This window comes from Solenopsis invicta, chromosome 14 (genome assembly GCF_016802725.1).
Source record: "Solenopsis invicta isolate M01_SB chromosome 14, UNIL_Sinv_3.0, whole genome shotgun sequence".
NCBI classification, from domain to species: Eukaryota; Metazoa; Arthropoda; class Insecta; order Hymenoptera; family Formicidae; genus Solenopsis; species Solenopsis invicta.
Window position 1 is genome coordinate 10,766,600 of NC_052677.1, and position 15,271 is coordinate 10,781,870.

At 36.4% G+C, this 15,271-nt stretch overlaps 1 protein-coding gene across 7 annotated transcripts in view; it reads left to right on the forward strand.

Moving 5' to 3' along the window:
• The window catches only part of LOC105208254 (NAD(+) hydrolase sarm1), a 103,755-nt gene that overhangs the window by 61,161 nt on the left and 27,323 nt on the right, over window positions 1–15,271 (forward strand). The window contains exons 1-2 of one of the 7 annotated variants that reach the window (XM_011178064.3): window positions 5,126–7,148; window positions 9,180–9,510. The exons of 5 other annotated variants lie outside the window; for them this stretch is intronic. In XM_011178064.3, the coding sequence (XP_011176366.1) occupies window positions 9,442–9,510 (69 nt within the window). In that variant the 5' untranslated portion in view covers window positions 5,126–7,148; window positions 9,180–9,441. Of the gene's footprint in view, window positions 1–5,125; window positions 7,149–7,466; window positions 9,511–15,271 lie in introns of those variants that run through there. One more of the 7 variants, XM_039457680.1, reaches the window with a different exon arrangement.

Here is a 15,271-nt window from a genome sequence, read left to right on the forward strand (position 1 = left end):
AATTCACAGCCGGCATTGGTGTACAAAATTTCGGCAGTGGACTGCCGAAAAAAGTAAGCAGTGACCTAAATATTGACGGCATTGTCGTCAGTGGTTGGGGAGTGGTGAGCTCACTTCAGAGTCGGTTTTTCGATCATGGGGTTGAGCACAAAAATTTTTTCTTGCATATTCCGAAAGCACATAAATAAAAGAATATTTTAAGCTTATAATCAATTTCATAATTGCTTTCTTTCTGGTAGTTTACTCTTGTACCTGAACGGTGGGGTGCTCACTTCAGGGTCGGTTTTTCGATCACGTGGTTGAGCACAAAAATCTGGTCTTGCATATTTCGAAAGCACATAAATAGGAGAATATTTTAAGCCTATAATCAGTTTCAGAATTGCTTTCTTTCTGGTACTTTACTCTTGTACCGTTAATGTGTATTCGTACTTTCGGGACGATTTTCTGGTCGAAGAGATTGAGTACGAACATTTATTTATATATCGTTGGAAAGCACATAAAAAGCACTTAATTCTAGTGTATTTATTTTTTTATTTTATTAATTATTTATATGAGTTGGTGCTGGCTTAACGTTAAGCTGGCACCCTCACCTTTAATCTCATTTTCCTGCTAAACCGCTCGAGCACAAAAATTTCAAATAGGGTACATAATTAGCACATAAAAAGCACTTAATTTTGGCATAAGTGGCGTTTCGATTTTTTGTCGTGGGGGTGCTAACTTAACAGACATTGTTATTTTTAGTATTCTATTGTTTGAAGTTAGGTATACCTATGCATAAGACATCACATAATAATGTGCAATTACCGTAAAATGTATAGAACTTTTAAAGAAGAATGTTTAAAATTTATTTTGATGACAAACAAATACAATATCAAGGGCATTATTTTGATTATTTTTATTATTATTTTTAGTGTTCCATTGTTTGAGGTTATATGCATAAGACAGCACATAATAATGTGCAATTACATTAAAATGTATAGATACAGTTCGTAAATAAAATTTTTGGAAGTTTTTTGTATAATTGTGTAGAATACTTCGGGAAAGCTTTAGAATTCTTGTGCAGGCATTGGCGTATGATAATGGGCAATACGCGGTAGTGTTCATAATTGCATGGCATTGCCTTAATTTTAATAAACGATTGACGGCATTGTAGGCATTGACTAACAATAAGCATTGTCGGCAGTGTACAAAAATGTCGGCAGTGTTTTACAGCAATGCCAAAAATCGGCATTGGTGTACAAAATTTTGGGTTGTGAATTCCCCCTCGGTAAAAATTGAAAAATATTTAAATGTATAATATAAATTCGATTTGTATTACAGCAATTTTCTGATTCCACTTTATAAAAGTACAAAATAATATAAATTGCACTGTTTAAAAAAAAACGATATTAACTAGTGAACAATATTTGGTGTTTAATTGAGATATCTATTTAGGTATACAAGATTCTTCCAGACGCAAATATTCGTGATTAATGCGTTATCGCCACGAACGGCAATTAAGGTAATTAAGTCGGTCGAGAAGGCGAAGTAATTTAACGAAAAATGTGTAATGACTCACGCGGTCTCTTTCGCCCGCACCTCGCAATTCCTGCGCTACCGAGCTTCGCGCGAAGACGGATCATCTTTTTCCACGGAAGAGCCGCCGCGTTCGCCGTAAATACCGACACGAATGAAAATATTATTCGCCTTCTCATGCCCGCGCGTCTGCCTTATCGCCGCGAAGAAAACCACGTGTGTAAGTACTCCCTGATAAGAAGCCGTGAATCATCGCGACCCTCGGCGATGAGATAGAGTTACGCGCGCAACCGGTTACGAGACCCGTTTTGTGTCATTACGTCGTTGCTCATACTAATTGTACGCGACTCGATTAGGAAATTGTGTCTAAAAATATATGAACTGTGAAAGCAAGATAAACGTTAAAAGAATAAAACGCACGTAGACTTGTAGAAATGTAGACTTGTAGAAATGTAGAAAGTGAAATGTAACTTACAAAGTACGGGAAACATAAAATAAAAAAAAATATATATGTGTGTAATTATAATAATAATTCAAAAGTTTAATTCTTAACGTTTTTAAATCTTGACTTTGACAATCTGTAAATACGCTGAAAAAGGACGAAAAAGTCCAAGAGTATGTACGTTAGCGTAAATTGTGGCGATCATATTTTTGTTAATAATAATTAACAATATTGTTAATAATAATTAACGATAATTCATTAAAAACTTGTGTATACACAGTACCGGCCAAAATTATATCACCTTTCGATTATTTTGTTTTAAGAGGCACGAATCTCTTTTAAATCATAATATATTTTAATGATAAGTATAACTTACGTAAATAACAACTTTTTATTAAATAATAAAAACAGCAACACGTGGAAAATTATTTTTATTTAAAATTTGCAAAATATGTAAAATTTGAATCATAGTTAATTTTGAGTCATAACAAGTATAAATAATGTGGAATATTAAATTTAACTGCTAAAACTAGGTTATGGTGGTAAAAACAATGATTGCGACACGAAAAACAAAAAAAATACAAAAGTGCAACTATGAAAAAATTAATAAAAAATTCGAAGATGTATGTTGTCACAGTGTATGTTGTCAAATCTCATTATACTTTATATACGAGGTGTACCTTTCATCAAGAATTTACTATAAAATTTTGAGTGCATTCGATACACTTCGATAAAAATTATGCTCCAAAAATCGAAAGGTGATATAATTTAGACCGGTACTGTACATGTAAGTATTCTGCAACTAGATTTTGCTCGTTTCTGCTCTCTTTTGCTTCGTAATTTTGCGTAAACATATGTCGAGTAAATAAACATATTTAATTTTCACAATGATTAATTTAAAAAATTCTACAAACCGCAGCACAATTTTTGTCATCAAGAACTTGGACTACATTGCTGGGAAATGATTATTGCCATGATTATTTTCGTGACGTAGCGTCCCGTTCGTCGAGCATTCGTGTTTGCAAGGCGCGTTGCACCGGTTGATTAAAGTGCATCTCGATTTAGATGCGTCTAGAGGAGCAATGTGCATCGACTAGGAAGTTGATGCGGTTTTAAGTCTGCACAGACGCGCGCGATGGTTAAATTAGACTTTCGCGAGCGAGAGGCCCCGCCGAGCACGTCCGAAGCGAATTTATCGCTCGAATATTGCGCAGCTTATACTCGCTCACTCCCTTTCCTCCCCTCAAACCTATTGTTTTTATTCTGCATTATTTTCCATGCGATTCTTTATTACGCTCGGTCATTCCTACAGATTATTTATACTCTTTGTTAATCGCTTATTACACAGGCCATTTATTCCCCTATGTATATTATTAGCGCAGCGCATTACAGCGCCCCTATGGCACTTTTATTTGCGAAAGGGGGGAAAGCATATACTTTTACGATCGCGGAGGATACTCGTGCCGGTCGGCGCGGCGCATTGGAGATAATTATCCGGCCGAGAATGAAAATTCTCGGAGCAGTAAACGCCTTGCGCGCGCGCGCGCGCGCGCCCGCGATGATAGTAAAAGGAAAACCAGGCGCATCCTTGAACCATCTCTATAGTTATGTCCGGCATCCCTAATAGAACAAGCCTGCCTACCTACCTACCTGCCTGCCTGCGAGATCGGCGAGAGAGAGGTTCGATGTACCGAGCGCTATGCGAAACATTCGGACCAATTGAACCAAGAAGCTGTACTCTCTCTTTCTCTTTCTTGAGTTCTTTAATCTTTCACTCGTTTCTCTCTCTCTCTCTCTCTTTCTCTCTCGCGGATATTTACGTCGCTATTTGGCTCTATACGCAGATCGTTAAATCAAGTTAGACGGTTGCAGATGCGCGAGCTGTTCTGCCGACTTATTATAGCTTCTAATTTGCAAAATTTAATTTCTTTTATCGTTACATTAATGAACGTTCGACGTGATATAGGGAATAATCCTTAATGGACGACTGACTCGATCGTTTTTCAAAGGTTTAAAATTAATCTAGTAATCTATTTGTTATTTTATTTATTAAGCAAATTATCAAAGTATAATGTTTATTTAAACTGTTCCGAAAGTTTTTAGTTAAATCATTTCTTTCGTCACATTCGGGAACGACGACAATAAATTTATTTATAAAACAAGCGTGCAAGCTTGTATATATTTATCCGGTCGTTTTCAACGTATATAGTACGCATAGAATACGTCAGTTCTTGGATCCTCAAGTTCCCAGAGAAATGCCGGGCACAGATATTTATTGATCGACGATATAAATACAAGAGATCAAAAACGGGGTAGTCAATAATTTCCGGAAGTGACGAATGTACGAATTCCACTTCATAGATGAGTCGATTCTATTTTCGAGAGACCCAATTTTGCTCTCCCCCGCGCTCACGTTGAAGTATATCTTCGTTACGGTTTCGTCGGTTAGGAATTATTGGAAGCCGCTTCCCGGCAGGCAACGAAGTTACAAACATCGTTGGGTAACCGGCGATTTACGACTTCCCAGAGATCGCGCTTTGACAAGAATCGCGTGGCATCCTTGACTCACGAAAGTGAGTCACTAGACCGAGTCGTGGCGATCGTATCACATTTGTTATTCGTCCTCCTCGAGTCCAAGTTCAAGGCTTCGGCTTGTCTGAATTGCCAGTAGCCGCCGTCGCAAATAATCTAGAGTTCTTAATATAAATTTCTATAAATATTTGTGTGAATATAATGAGAACAAATAACGACGAATAATGAGGACAAATAGTACGTCACATTGGGAGCTGATTTTCACAGTGTGTTATTTACTTTGCTGAAATTATCGATTGATTTCACAAAAAAATGTAATGAATGTAATTTCTTATTTAAACGATATTAATGTATAATTGATTAATAATACAATTATACATTAAAGATAAATGAATATCTTTTATGATAAGTTTAACGTTTAAATTGATGAGTTTGGTGTATTTTAAATCCTAAATTTTTTTATCAAATTCGAAAATAGTGTATGTAATTCTTTGTATGTAATACTACACTGAATAAAATTTTCCGACAAACTAAAATATTTAGTCTGATACGTTCAATTAAATTTAAATTTAAATTGATTTTGTTGGTTCTTGATTAAAAATTTTAATGATTGATAAGGATAAACTTTTTATGCAACTAAATAATAGTCGAATCAATCCGATGTTTAATTCTTTGTAATTTTCTCCGCGAAACATTTTGAACAAACACGAAATCTATCGCAGAGGCATTTAGAAATTCCAAAAAATTCCAAGAATTTTTTGTACTTATCAGGAATTTATCGCAACAGCAGTTGCATCATCGATGATGCATCTCGCAGTGACGACCCTACTTTTGTTCACCCAATTCAGCGGCACGTAGTGTAATAGTAGTACGGTTGCAATTACATCATCTGTCGAGTGAATGGACCAGGAGCAGTAACTCGGTGATTCCGGTTCGGACAGCTAACTTTGACTAAGTGGAAACGGTCGCGCGAGTCGTGTGCCAATAATCATTTACATGGCTTTATATGGCGAGAGATTATGTGCCGCTATCGACTCGGGATAGGCAACATCGATTACGTCGACGACGATACAAACGTGCGCAAGAATAACCGAATGTTAATTAGTTTGCGATTCCCGGTATCTGAGAATAATAAAGGCATGAATAACGAAGTGTCGCTTTAGCATTTTGCGGTACTGCCATATTGGGAGTCGTACAAAAACTATATTTAAATTCTCAATAAATTAAACAGAATTATGAATTAAGTATTTTGAATAAGAAAAGGACACAAAATCTCGGAAATTGCGTCTGAATTTTACATATTTTTGAAACTGTCAGAAAAAGTTTATATAAAAAAATGGTATAAAAATGTAAATCGTAAAAAAAATGATATAGAGAAAGATTGATTCAAAAAGTGTTATTAATTACAAAATTTTATTAATTTTTTACTATTGTCATTTTTGCAATTGTTACAACATGCGACAAATTATTCCGGAAAAAAAGGAGCGAAATGTACTGGAATTCCTTCTTTGGAAAACGGATACAAGTCCCACTTCCGGAGGACCCTTTATCGAGTCACGAGTCGGAGAGGCGACGTTCGGGAGACTTCGACGAAGTGGCCGTACTTTTGCCCGTATTTACACACCGAATACCTTTCTCGAGAACATCGTCATTCTATTCTCCCCGCTATCGCACGCATGGTGAATCATTGCGTACAGTTCTCGGAAGACAGTGCTTGTTACGTGTGCCGCTGTATTACGAGGAGCCCTCCATTAAGCGTTGGGTTCAGGCAAATTCACGGTCTATCTAAAATGCAAATACAAATTGACAAATTGATTGCAACAGTGACCCAAGAGCAATAGTATCTTCACGGTTGCGTCATCAGCCAATGAAAGGAGGAGTTACTCATCCAAGTAGGTCGGGATAACTATTATAACAAAAGAAAAAATTCAAAGTTCTCTCTCTCTCTCTCTCTCTCTCTCTCTCTCTGTGCACAATTATGTATAATACTATACTGAATAAAATTTGCCGACAAACTAAGATACTTAGTCTGATACGTTCAATTAAATTTAAATTAAACAGATTTTGTTTACTTTTGATTAAAAAATTTTCGTGATTGATGAGAATAAACTTTTTATGCTTAGCTTTTCAACAAATTTTTCTTCGAGTGTAATTTTAAATCAAGAGAGAAGAACATAAATATAATTTTCTCAAACCTTTTCTCCTCAATTTCATAATTTTTGTTTTTATCGAATTCCTCATCTATTTCTTCATGGGCAATCGAGAATGTACAAGATGTCTCAGATGGCTCTTCCTTCACTCCGTCTCCTTACCTCCATTAACAATATGCCTTCTCTTCACGATTACCTCAGCCTCGTTCTCCTCCTCCTTCTCTTCCTCCTCCTCCTCGTTCAGCCAGCTGATTTCCGATCCACCACCATCGTAACGGCGTCCACCTCGTCATCGTAAGGTCGTCATCGTTAGTAGACGCGCCGACTCCGTTGACAGTAGATGCGTGAATCATCGGGCCGAGCTGATGATAAGATATCAAGTGATCGCGCCGGCAAATCGGCAGTGTACCCGTGAATTTCGCGCAGTGAACAACGTTGCTCGTATGAGACGGCTTTCGCGTTTTTGCCGGAGGTGCTTGCGTACCAATGACCAGGATTTTGTCACCTAGGTTTCTCTCTGATTTATCTTTCCTAAATTAATTGAATACTCGAGAAATGTAATTTAAAAGTTTAATAACAGTTGACCAATGTATAAATAAAAAAAAGAACAATGTTTAAACGTTATACAACGTACATTTATTTGCAAGGAAGTGTATAAAGGAAAGTGACACTCGTAACGTACTAAGATTGACTTGACAGTTAATTCCGATGTTAGCAGTATCTACCGTTAAAAATTCAAGAGTTACTTCGCAGACACTTTAGAGATGTGACCTCGTGTGTCGCATGAAAATGCTGCGTCTCATCGTTGTCAGTCGCGCGGGGGGGGGGAGAACAGATAGGAATTCGCGAGATAGAGAGGAAAACGTGTTTTCGATGCGTTCGCAAGTATCCTCGTGCATGCAACGCTGATCGTCGTTTATGGCACCGGTGCGGCGCGGCGGCTGCTACGTGACTTCCTCGCGGAAATAAAACAGACGTTTCGAGTTCCTTTGATCGGTTTGCACTCGGCACTAAGCTGTTAAAAATTTCAAATTACGTTACAACCGCGAACAGCTTTACGATATTTCTGTTGCAACACACAATATATCGCAGACAAGATAATTTATATGTATTTGTGGTAAAATCAAAGTTGCAAGATAAAGCGAACTGTTATCTTGTCCATTAAAGAAAAAAGAATAAAAATGAGTTGAACAATGGAAAGCGATTCATAGAAATTAATAATGCATTTGATTCGCGATCAGAAAAACCGAGAATATTATTATTATTATTTTTTGTTTTTAATCATCTGCATCCGTATTTAGTTGAATATTTAACAATCGATGAGATCAATTATAAGAAATTAAATAATCGCTTACCTGATGATACATATAGATTTGTAACACGCAACTTTTTCTGCATCGTAAAAAGAATTTAGAAATACACGTGAACTTGAACAAAATTTTGTTAAACACATTCGTCGGGTCTGTATGCCAAGATCGCGCGGGAATTCGCTCACGGCAATTATAGATTAGTTTCTTCGAAGCACTTGGGAAAACGTCTGGTGCATGCGCTCGCACGCATTGCGGGAATTCTTTATTCGCGTAAATAAGCCGGCGTATTTAAACAGCTGCTGCGACGAATGTTTTATTGTTGCGCCCAAAACTGCAGATGTCGAATAATGATAGTTCTGGAGTTATCCTCACTTTCGCGAATTACCTTCGAAAATTGCTTCAATCCTGAAGAAAAAAAAAATGTTCTTATATAAATTATTAATTTCTAGCTAAATTATTTTATTTCGCTTTACACTTTTTTTTCTAAGCTATACATAGAAATGTTTTCTCTTTCGTTTTTTGAAATGTTCTTTCGGAATTAGTCACACGTGACGTATTTGACCGTAACGGCGGAACTCGGTTGCGATAACATCGTTATCGGCGGTTACGCGCGAGCTTCTCTCGCGCTTTGATAATGTGCCGCCGAACATCACCTCGAGAGAGAGAGAGAGAGAGAGAGAGAGAGAGTTCAATCGAGCAGATCCCCGCGATCTTGGCTCTCGTCCAACGGAGGTTCCGAGAAATTACGAATGTTGCGAATCGGGCTAAATCGATAACGCGATCTATGAGACATTTTATCGCCGCTCGCCCTGCCGTGTCAACAAATTATAGTTGCTAACTTCGTGAAAGATCATTTTATGCGCGCTGATCTCGTGCGTCGTGGGAAACTTGCCTGACCCGGTTTCTTTGCCGTCAATGCCGCGTCCGATATTTATAGAGCGCGACAAGATGGATTGTCGATTAATTATGCATTCCGTTACTTAAAATTAAGACAGTCATTTGGTAACAGTCTTCTGGTAATAACTCGAGGTAGATTTATGTAAGAGATTTCTACTTTAACCTCCTTTCTCAATCTCTTATTTTGTTTTCTTGTTTCGTCCTATTTTTTTTTTTATTCTTTTAAATTTATTCAAATTATTTCACTTTCGATTCTCGCATATTTTTCACGTTGTGCTGCTTTCCTTTATTTCTTCCATCATTTTTTAATTTATCTCGCGTCATATTTTTTAGTCTCATGGTAACTGAGGGAAAGATAGAATTCGATGCGATTAAATGAAGTTTGATAGCGAGTAATACATCTGAATGTCCGTATATAAGTAAATCCATTCTGGCTTTACAAGTGCGAGCGTGAACAGTTGGTGAGCGTTCGCGCAACGACATCGCTGAGAGTGCGCTGTAAAACTTTCTCGGGCGTTTGAGAATTAGAGAAAGAACCGAGAGGTGCGTTCGCTGTGCGTGGTTTTCATGAATAAGCGTCGACAGAGGATTGAACATGCTGCACAAGCATGGAAGCAAGTCGCACGGCGTCGTGCATAAGGGCAGAGGCGCTTTCCTAAAATCCGTAAGTCCACCAGAAATGCACGCGAGCTCGCACGAGCTTAATTTACTCACCTTAATTTACTCACCTGCCCCCGTCGACATTTTCTAAAAAGAAAAAAGATTCTACGATAGGACCCCCGTCCCGTTTCTCTCTTCAGTTTCCCAATGTTCCTTCGATCTTATCGCCGGCGCCGTTACCGGTGCAGTTTACGATCTAATCGTAACGTCATATATTTGTCACGTGTGCGTCATCACGGGTCACAAACGAGATTCGAACGCCTCGTAATATCTGTCGGTCGATCGGCGCCACGTCACAATCCGTTACGACAAACGGTGATAGAGAGAGAGAGACGCACTTGTGACATCATCGTGCTAAAACGACGGACGATGTCACACGCCCGGCGATGTATCGACTTCTCCGGGAGTTCGATCCCCCGGTAGTGGTTACACGCCGCGACACGTGCGCGCGGACACGTGAACTCGCGCGAGCGCGAGTGAGACCGGGTCAGGTCCTTTCCGCTCGCACGCGACGATGACTAATCGTTTGTTGATTATTGTGATGACTGCCGGCTTCTCGCGTTCGGAGTCACGAATCAAGTTCGACGGATGTTTCGACACCCTTGCGTTTTTTTTTTATAGTTGCGTCTTCTGCATCTCGCGTTAAATTTTTAGAAGAAAAAAAAGGAGATAGAGGGATTTCAACGAGCGGACGATTTATTTGTTTAATAATTTCGCGTTTCGCGGACCGCAAATGAAAACTAATCATCAGAAGAATCTCTTGGAGGTGATTACGACAGAAGTAAAATAATGCTATTATTTTTAGTCTCAATGAGTCTCAGTCATTACAAGGATTACAAGTAGTAGGAGTTTTTTCGCTGAATAAATTAACAGAAGAGATGACTCAGTGCGCTCGTATAGCGATTTGATTAATGAAACGTCTGCTTTGACGAACTTCTGCATAGAAATATGCAAGGCATTTATTCGAAGTTTTTGTGAGAAATTCAATGTCCAAGGAAATCGAAAGAATCCATTTGTTATTACAAATGGGCTGATGTCAATAAATCTTGGTTTTATTCAACATTTTTGTATTTGATTAAATTATATTTGGCAAATTATCGCTTCTTTCTATCTCTAATATGTATAAAAAGTATTTTACATTAGGCACTTCCCGCGAACAGAAATTTAATAAAACTTAATTAAGATTTGATACGAGATTAATAAATGATTTAATATATGTTTTATTAAAACTTAATATATAAAATTTTTGTAAGGGTTTCCATTTTATTCAAACCTTACGAAGATTTAATTTAAGCCACATAAAGAACCAAATTAAATTTTATGTAGCAATGTCTCCTTATTAAATGCCTCCTGTATTCATTGAACCAAACATTCGTATTAAATTATACAAGATTCTGTATTAAATATTTGAACAATATTTTAAATGTTGTATTGAAAAGTTTCGCACAGAAACTGTGACGTAATAAGCAACTTTGTCATATTACTTAATTGTACTCTTCTTTTTCCTGGTTGCGTATACAGGAAAATTTTTAAATGGGACTGTATTAAATCCTCATTCCACATTAAAAATTCATTAAGATTTAATTAAATTATATAAATTGGACTTAATAAGTTTTCAAAAAATTTTAATATGTGGATATACAAATTTATAAGATTTTAATAAAATCTTTATTTAAAATATTAATTTTTTTCGCAAGTTTATATTAATAAGAAAAAATTGTATATTTTTGATTGCGTGCTGTTATGTTAAGAATTAAAGGGGTTGACGTTTCCAAAGTATTTTCTTCAAAATTTCTGTCAAGACAACGTATAATTCTTCGTAATTTTTAAAGATGTAAATACACTTTCTTTCTGAAGGAGAACAGAAGTGCTTAAAGAAGGAAAGACATATAAATGCTCGTGTTACAGATCGATGATTCGGGACTTGAGAAATATTTTCGTACATTTCGTAACGCGTGTTTTACAGCACACTTAACACGCACTCGCGCTCGTTCCGCGAAGCCTCGTTTGGATGGCGCGGCGGCGTCGCGACACGATATAAACGTCCCGCGAAGAGTCTCTCGAACTGGTTGATGTACACACGATCTCGGCAGCGAATCGTCTCGGTCTCCATTTCTGTTCTTCTCGGAACGGAATCCGCCGGCTCTTCACGAGCTACCACCTTTGCGAGTCGCCTTCTCAGATACGCGTTTGTCGCGCGATAAATCGAGCCCTTTCATGCGTCCCTCATAGTATATAATCCAAATATAATCGCATGATATAGCGCACGTTAGAAGGAAAAAAATTATTTTATGAAAAAATTACTTTTTTTTAAATTCTTTTTCTATAATTTTACATACAATTCCTTAATATTTCCATTTATTTATATTAGCAATTAATACCGATTTATTTAATTTGGTTCATTAATTTATGATAAATACTTTTTAGTGTAATGAAGTAAATTGAAAATTGATTGCACTACATTTTGAACTTTATGTGCGCTTTTTTATATTATATTTTCACACATACCATGTTAAAGCATCTGTAAATGTATTCCACAAGCATCAAACGGACGGATTTAGTTATTTCATCGCACACAATTTGTACCACTGAAGATGGCCTAACGTTTGAGTAATTGTATTGCTAATTTATGATTAATTTTATATCTTGTTAATAATGCAGCAATTAATACCTAGCTTGGCTCGATTTTTCCTTCGTGTTTTGTATTTTTTTAAATTTCAACTAATGAGTCTCTTTTATTAATTGTTTAAATATTATTTGTTTTTACCGTTTGTATCGTTTACACATTCTCAAAAATCGCTTGGCTGTTGCGCGAGCGCCAACAATAGCGCTGATATTATATTTGTCGCATACCACGTTATCAGGCATGATTAAATCGCACGAGCGAGTGCGTTTCGCGTCACGGAAATGCCAGGAAACGTCAGGTGTGTAATAAATATATCGGTATGTTATTTTTAAACGCGACGTACTCGTCTATTCGTCTGTATTACATTACTTAATGATAACGATGAATTTAATCGAAGCAGTTGTGCTTTATTCTTCGCGAACGCGATGATTGTATCACCGATATTTCGGCGGGGAATCAAGGTAATTAGTCATACATCGAGAGAAAAAATTGTAATCGCGGCAACTATAAGGGGACAATCATAAAAATTTTGTTAATAAAATTATAATGTATAGTTAAATAAATTGTATTACAGTAATTGTAATTAAGTATATTTGTAATATATAATACAGTAATTACAAGCATTTTTTTATTAATTCTCTTAACCTTTAATCTAGTTACAATTATTATAATATAATTCACTTAACTATACATTATAATTGTACTAATAAAATTTGTATGGTACCCCACTACAATTTTTTTTCTCAGTGTACCCAGTTACTTATCGCTTACCTTTGAAAGAATTTTTTTCTTTCTTTATTTGCATCGATCTTTAAATATCTGCCAATCGCGTCAATGAAATCTTTGCATCTGATCGCATTCCTTCGAATGTTTATTGGAAAAGAGGTGTTTATTTGCGTAAGATATAAAGGTGATGACATAAGGCTGAACGATTCTAAGTATAAATATATATCCGCAATTTTATATTAGAGATGAAGTAAATGACGATAAGAGATAATCATCACAAAAGAGATTTATAATTTAATGAGGACTTAATCACTTTGGAGATAGCTTTTCGTAGCATTCTTATCTATGCATATATCGCTTGGATGATTTTTGCTCGCTAATCTTTATCATTTTTTTTTAATTTTTAGACGCGACAGATAAGGGAGAAATTAAATTTTATCTTCGACTTTGGAAAGGGAGAGATGAAATAAAACGATCAACAATGAATGGACGTTATTTTTTTACTAACAAAAATAATGCGAAATGAAAAATTATATCACGAAAATTTACACGTATAACGTAATTATTATTATATTATGAATTTTATCTCATGTTTACTGTAACACGTTACAATTGCAATTCCAATGTAAAGCTTGCATTTTTAAAAAATAAGTTTCAAGTAAAAAAAAAGAAGTAAACTAAAAAATAAATCGAAACGAAACATCGAAGAAGCAGGCTCTTTAACTTGTTGCAGAACCGAAAACCCGAAACTCTCGTTTTCAAGGCGACGCGACGTCACGAAATGCGTCCAGAAATCGCCGTAGTATAGTGTAGTTGTACCAGCTGGCCTCCTTTATGCCTCGTGTAACCGATGGAACGTGTGCGTGCGTGGAAACGCGTTCCCTGCTTGCGTCTTGGCCGCACAAGGGGCCTTTGTCTCAAGACGCCGCGAGTATATATAATATATCGCGGAGAATTCGTTTTACGAATAACATCAAATAATGAGTAATACTCTCGGACTCGCGAAAAATCGATGGCGTTGATTACTCCCGGAATCGGGAAGGCTCGAAACGCAAACGAAAATTCACCACGACAGTTTTACGCGCAAAGAAACGAGTGGTAAATATCGTTATCTTTTCGAAGAGTGCTTTCTGGACGTTTCTAGAATGCCTCGCATTCCTACACGGTATACAGCATTATAAAGAAGAATGCGCGAAAGAAGTGGACACTGCCGCTTAAGGTTAATCCGATATGTGGACAGTATACTGGGTACATATATAACGAATCTTACCGGTCTTAAAGCTCGGTTTCACACTTGGATGCCGTTGCAAAACGCAGATCGTTAATTCGCCAAACAAGTAATTTTTAAACAAATCTATTCCGTATAGTTGTAAATGGTTGATCCTCTTTTGCCCGAAATTTTTCTCGATAAACTAAATTTTCCTCACGTTTCATATTTTCTATGCATAATATGCATATATTTTTACGTGATTCGTAATGCATTTGTCGATTATATTATTTTTACACGTACCGCAAAAATCGAGGCGTGCTTTTCGATGAAACGTGACTATCCAGGTTTTACCGCCCAATTTATCATTTCCAACATTTATTTAAGTCATTATCAGTGTAAAGATTAAAGCGATTGCTGGTTGTGAACGCGACTTCATGCACAATACCGACGATGTCGTCTTCGAATCGGTTCTTTGTGTCTGGCGAGAGCCAAGACGCCTACGGCTGTCTGCCAATATGCTCTCAGCGATAGCGGCTCTCGATTGCTCCGAGGTATGCGCAGAAATCGATTCTCGTGATATTCCACGCTGCATTCATCGCCGCGTGTTTTCCCCTATTGTCGGAAGTTTATTCTCTATCGTCAAAGTCTCGCTACTCGGAAGAGACAGAGTGAGAACTTGAAAATACTTCGTTAAAACGAGATATCGTCAAGTTATATAATATAGCAATGAATTTTAACTAAAATCAATGTCGAAAGAAATGAAATTAAAAGTGTACAACTGTAATCGTTGCACAATTTAATTTTTTTATTTAATTTAATGTGATTTTTATTTCAAGCCGCAGATAGAATAAAGCGACAATTTTTGAATTCTGAATTTTTTCAAAGTAATATTTTATATTAAATTAATATTTTGTTATATTAAAAAAACAAATTTTGTTGAGAAACTAAAATATTTAGTCCGATACGTGCAACTGGATGCTTAGTTGGTTTAATTGAATTTTGGTTAAATTTTGAACCAAGCCAATGCTTAATTGATCGTATCGGATTAAATATTTTAGTATTCTAACAAATTTTTTTTTTTCAGTATAATACTTTTAATTAATACTACATTCTCATGAATATTATATTTTCCTGAATATAAAACGTTAAAATTTGCCTCTTAATATTTCTTTCGACATCGTCTTTACAAAAATTAGCATCACC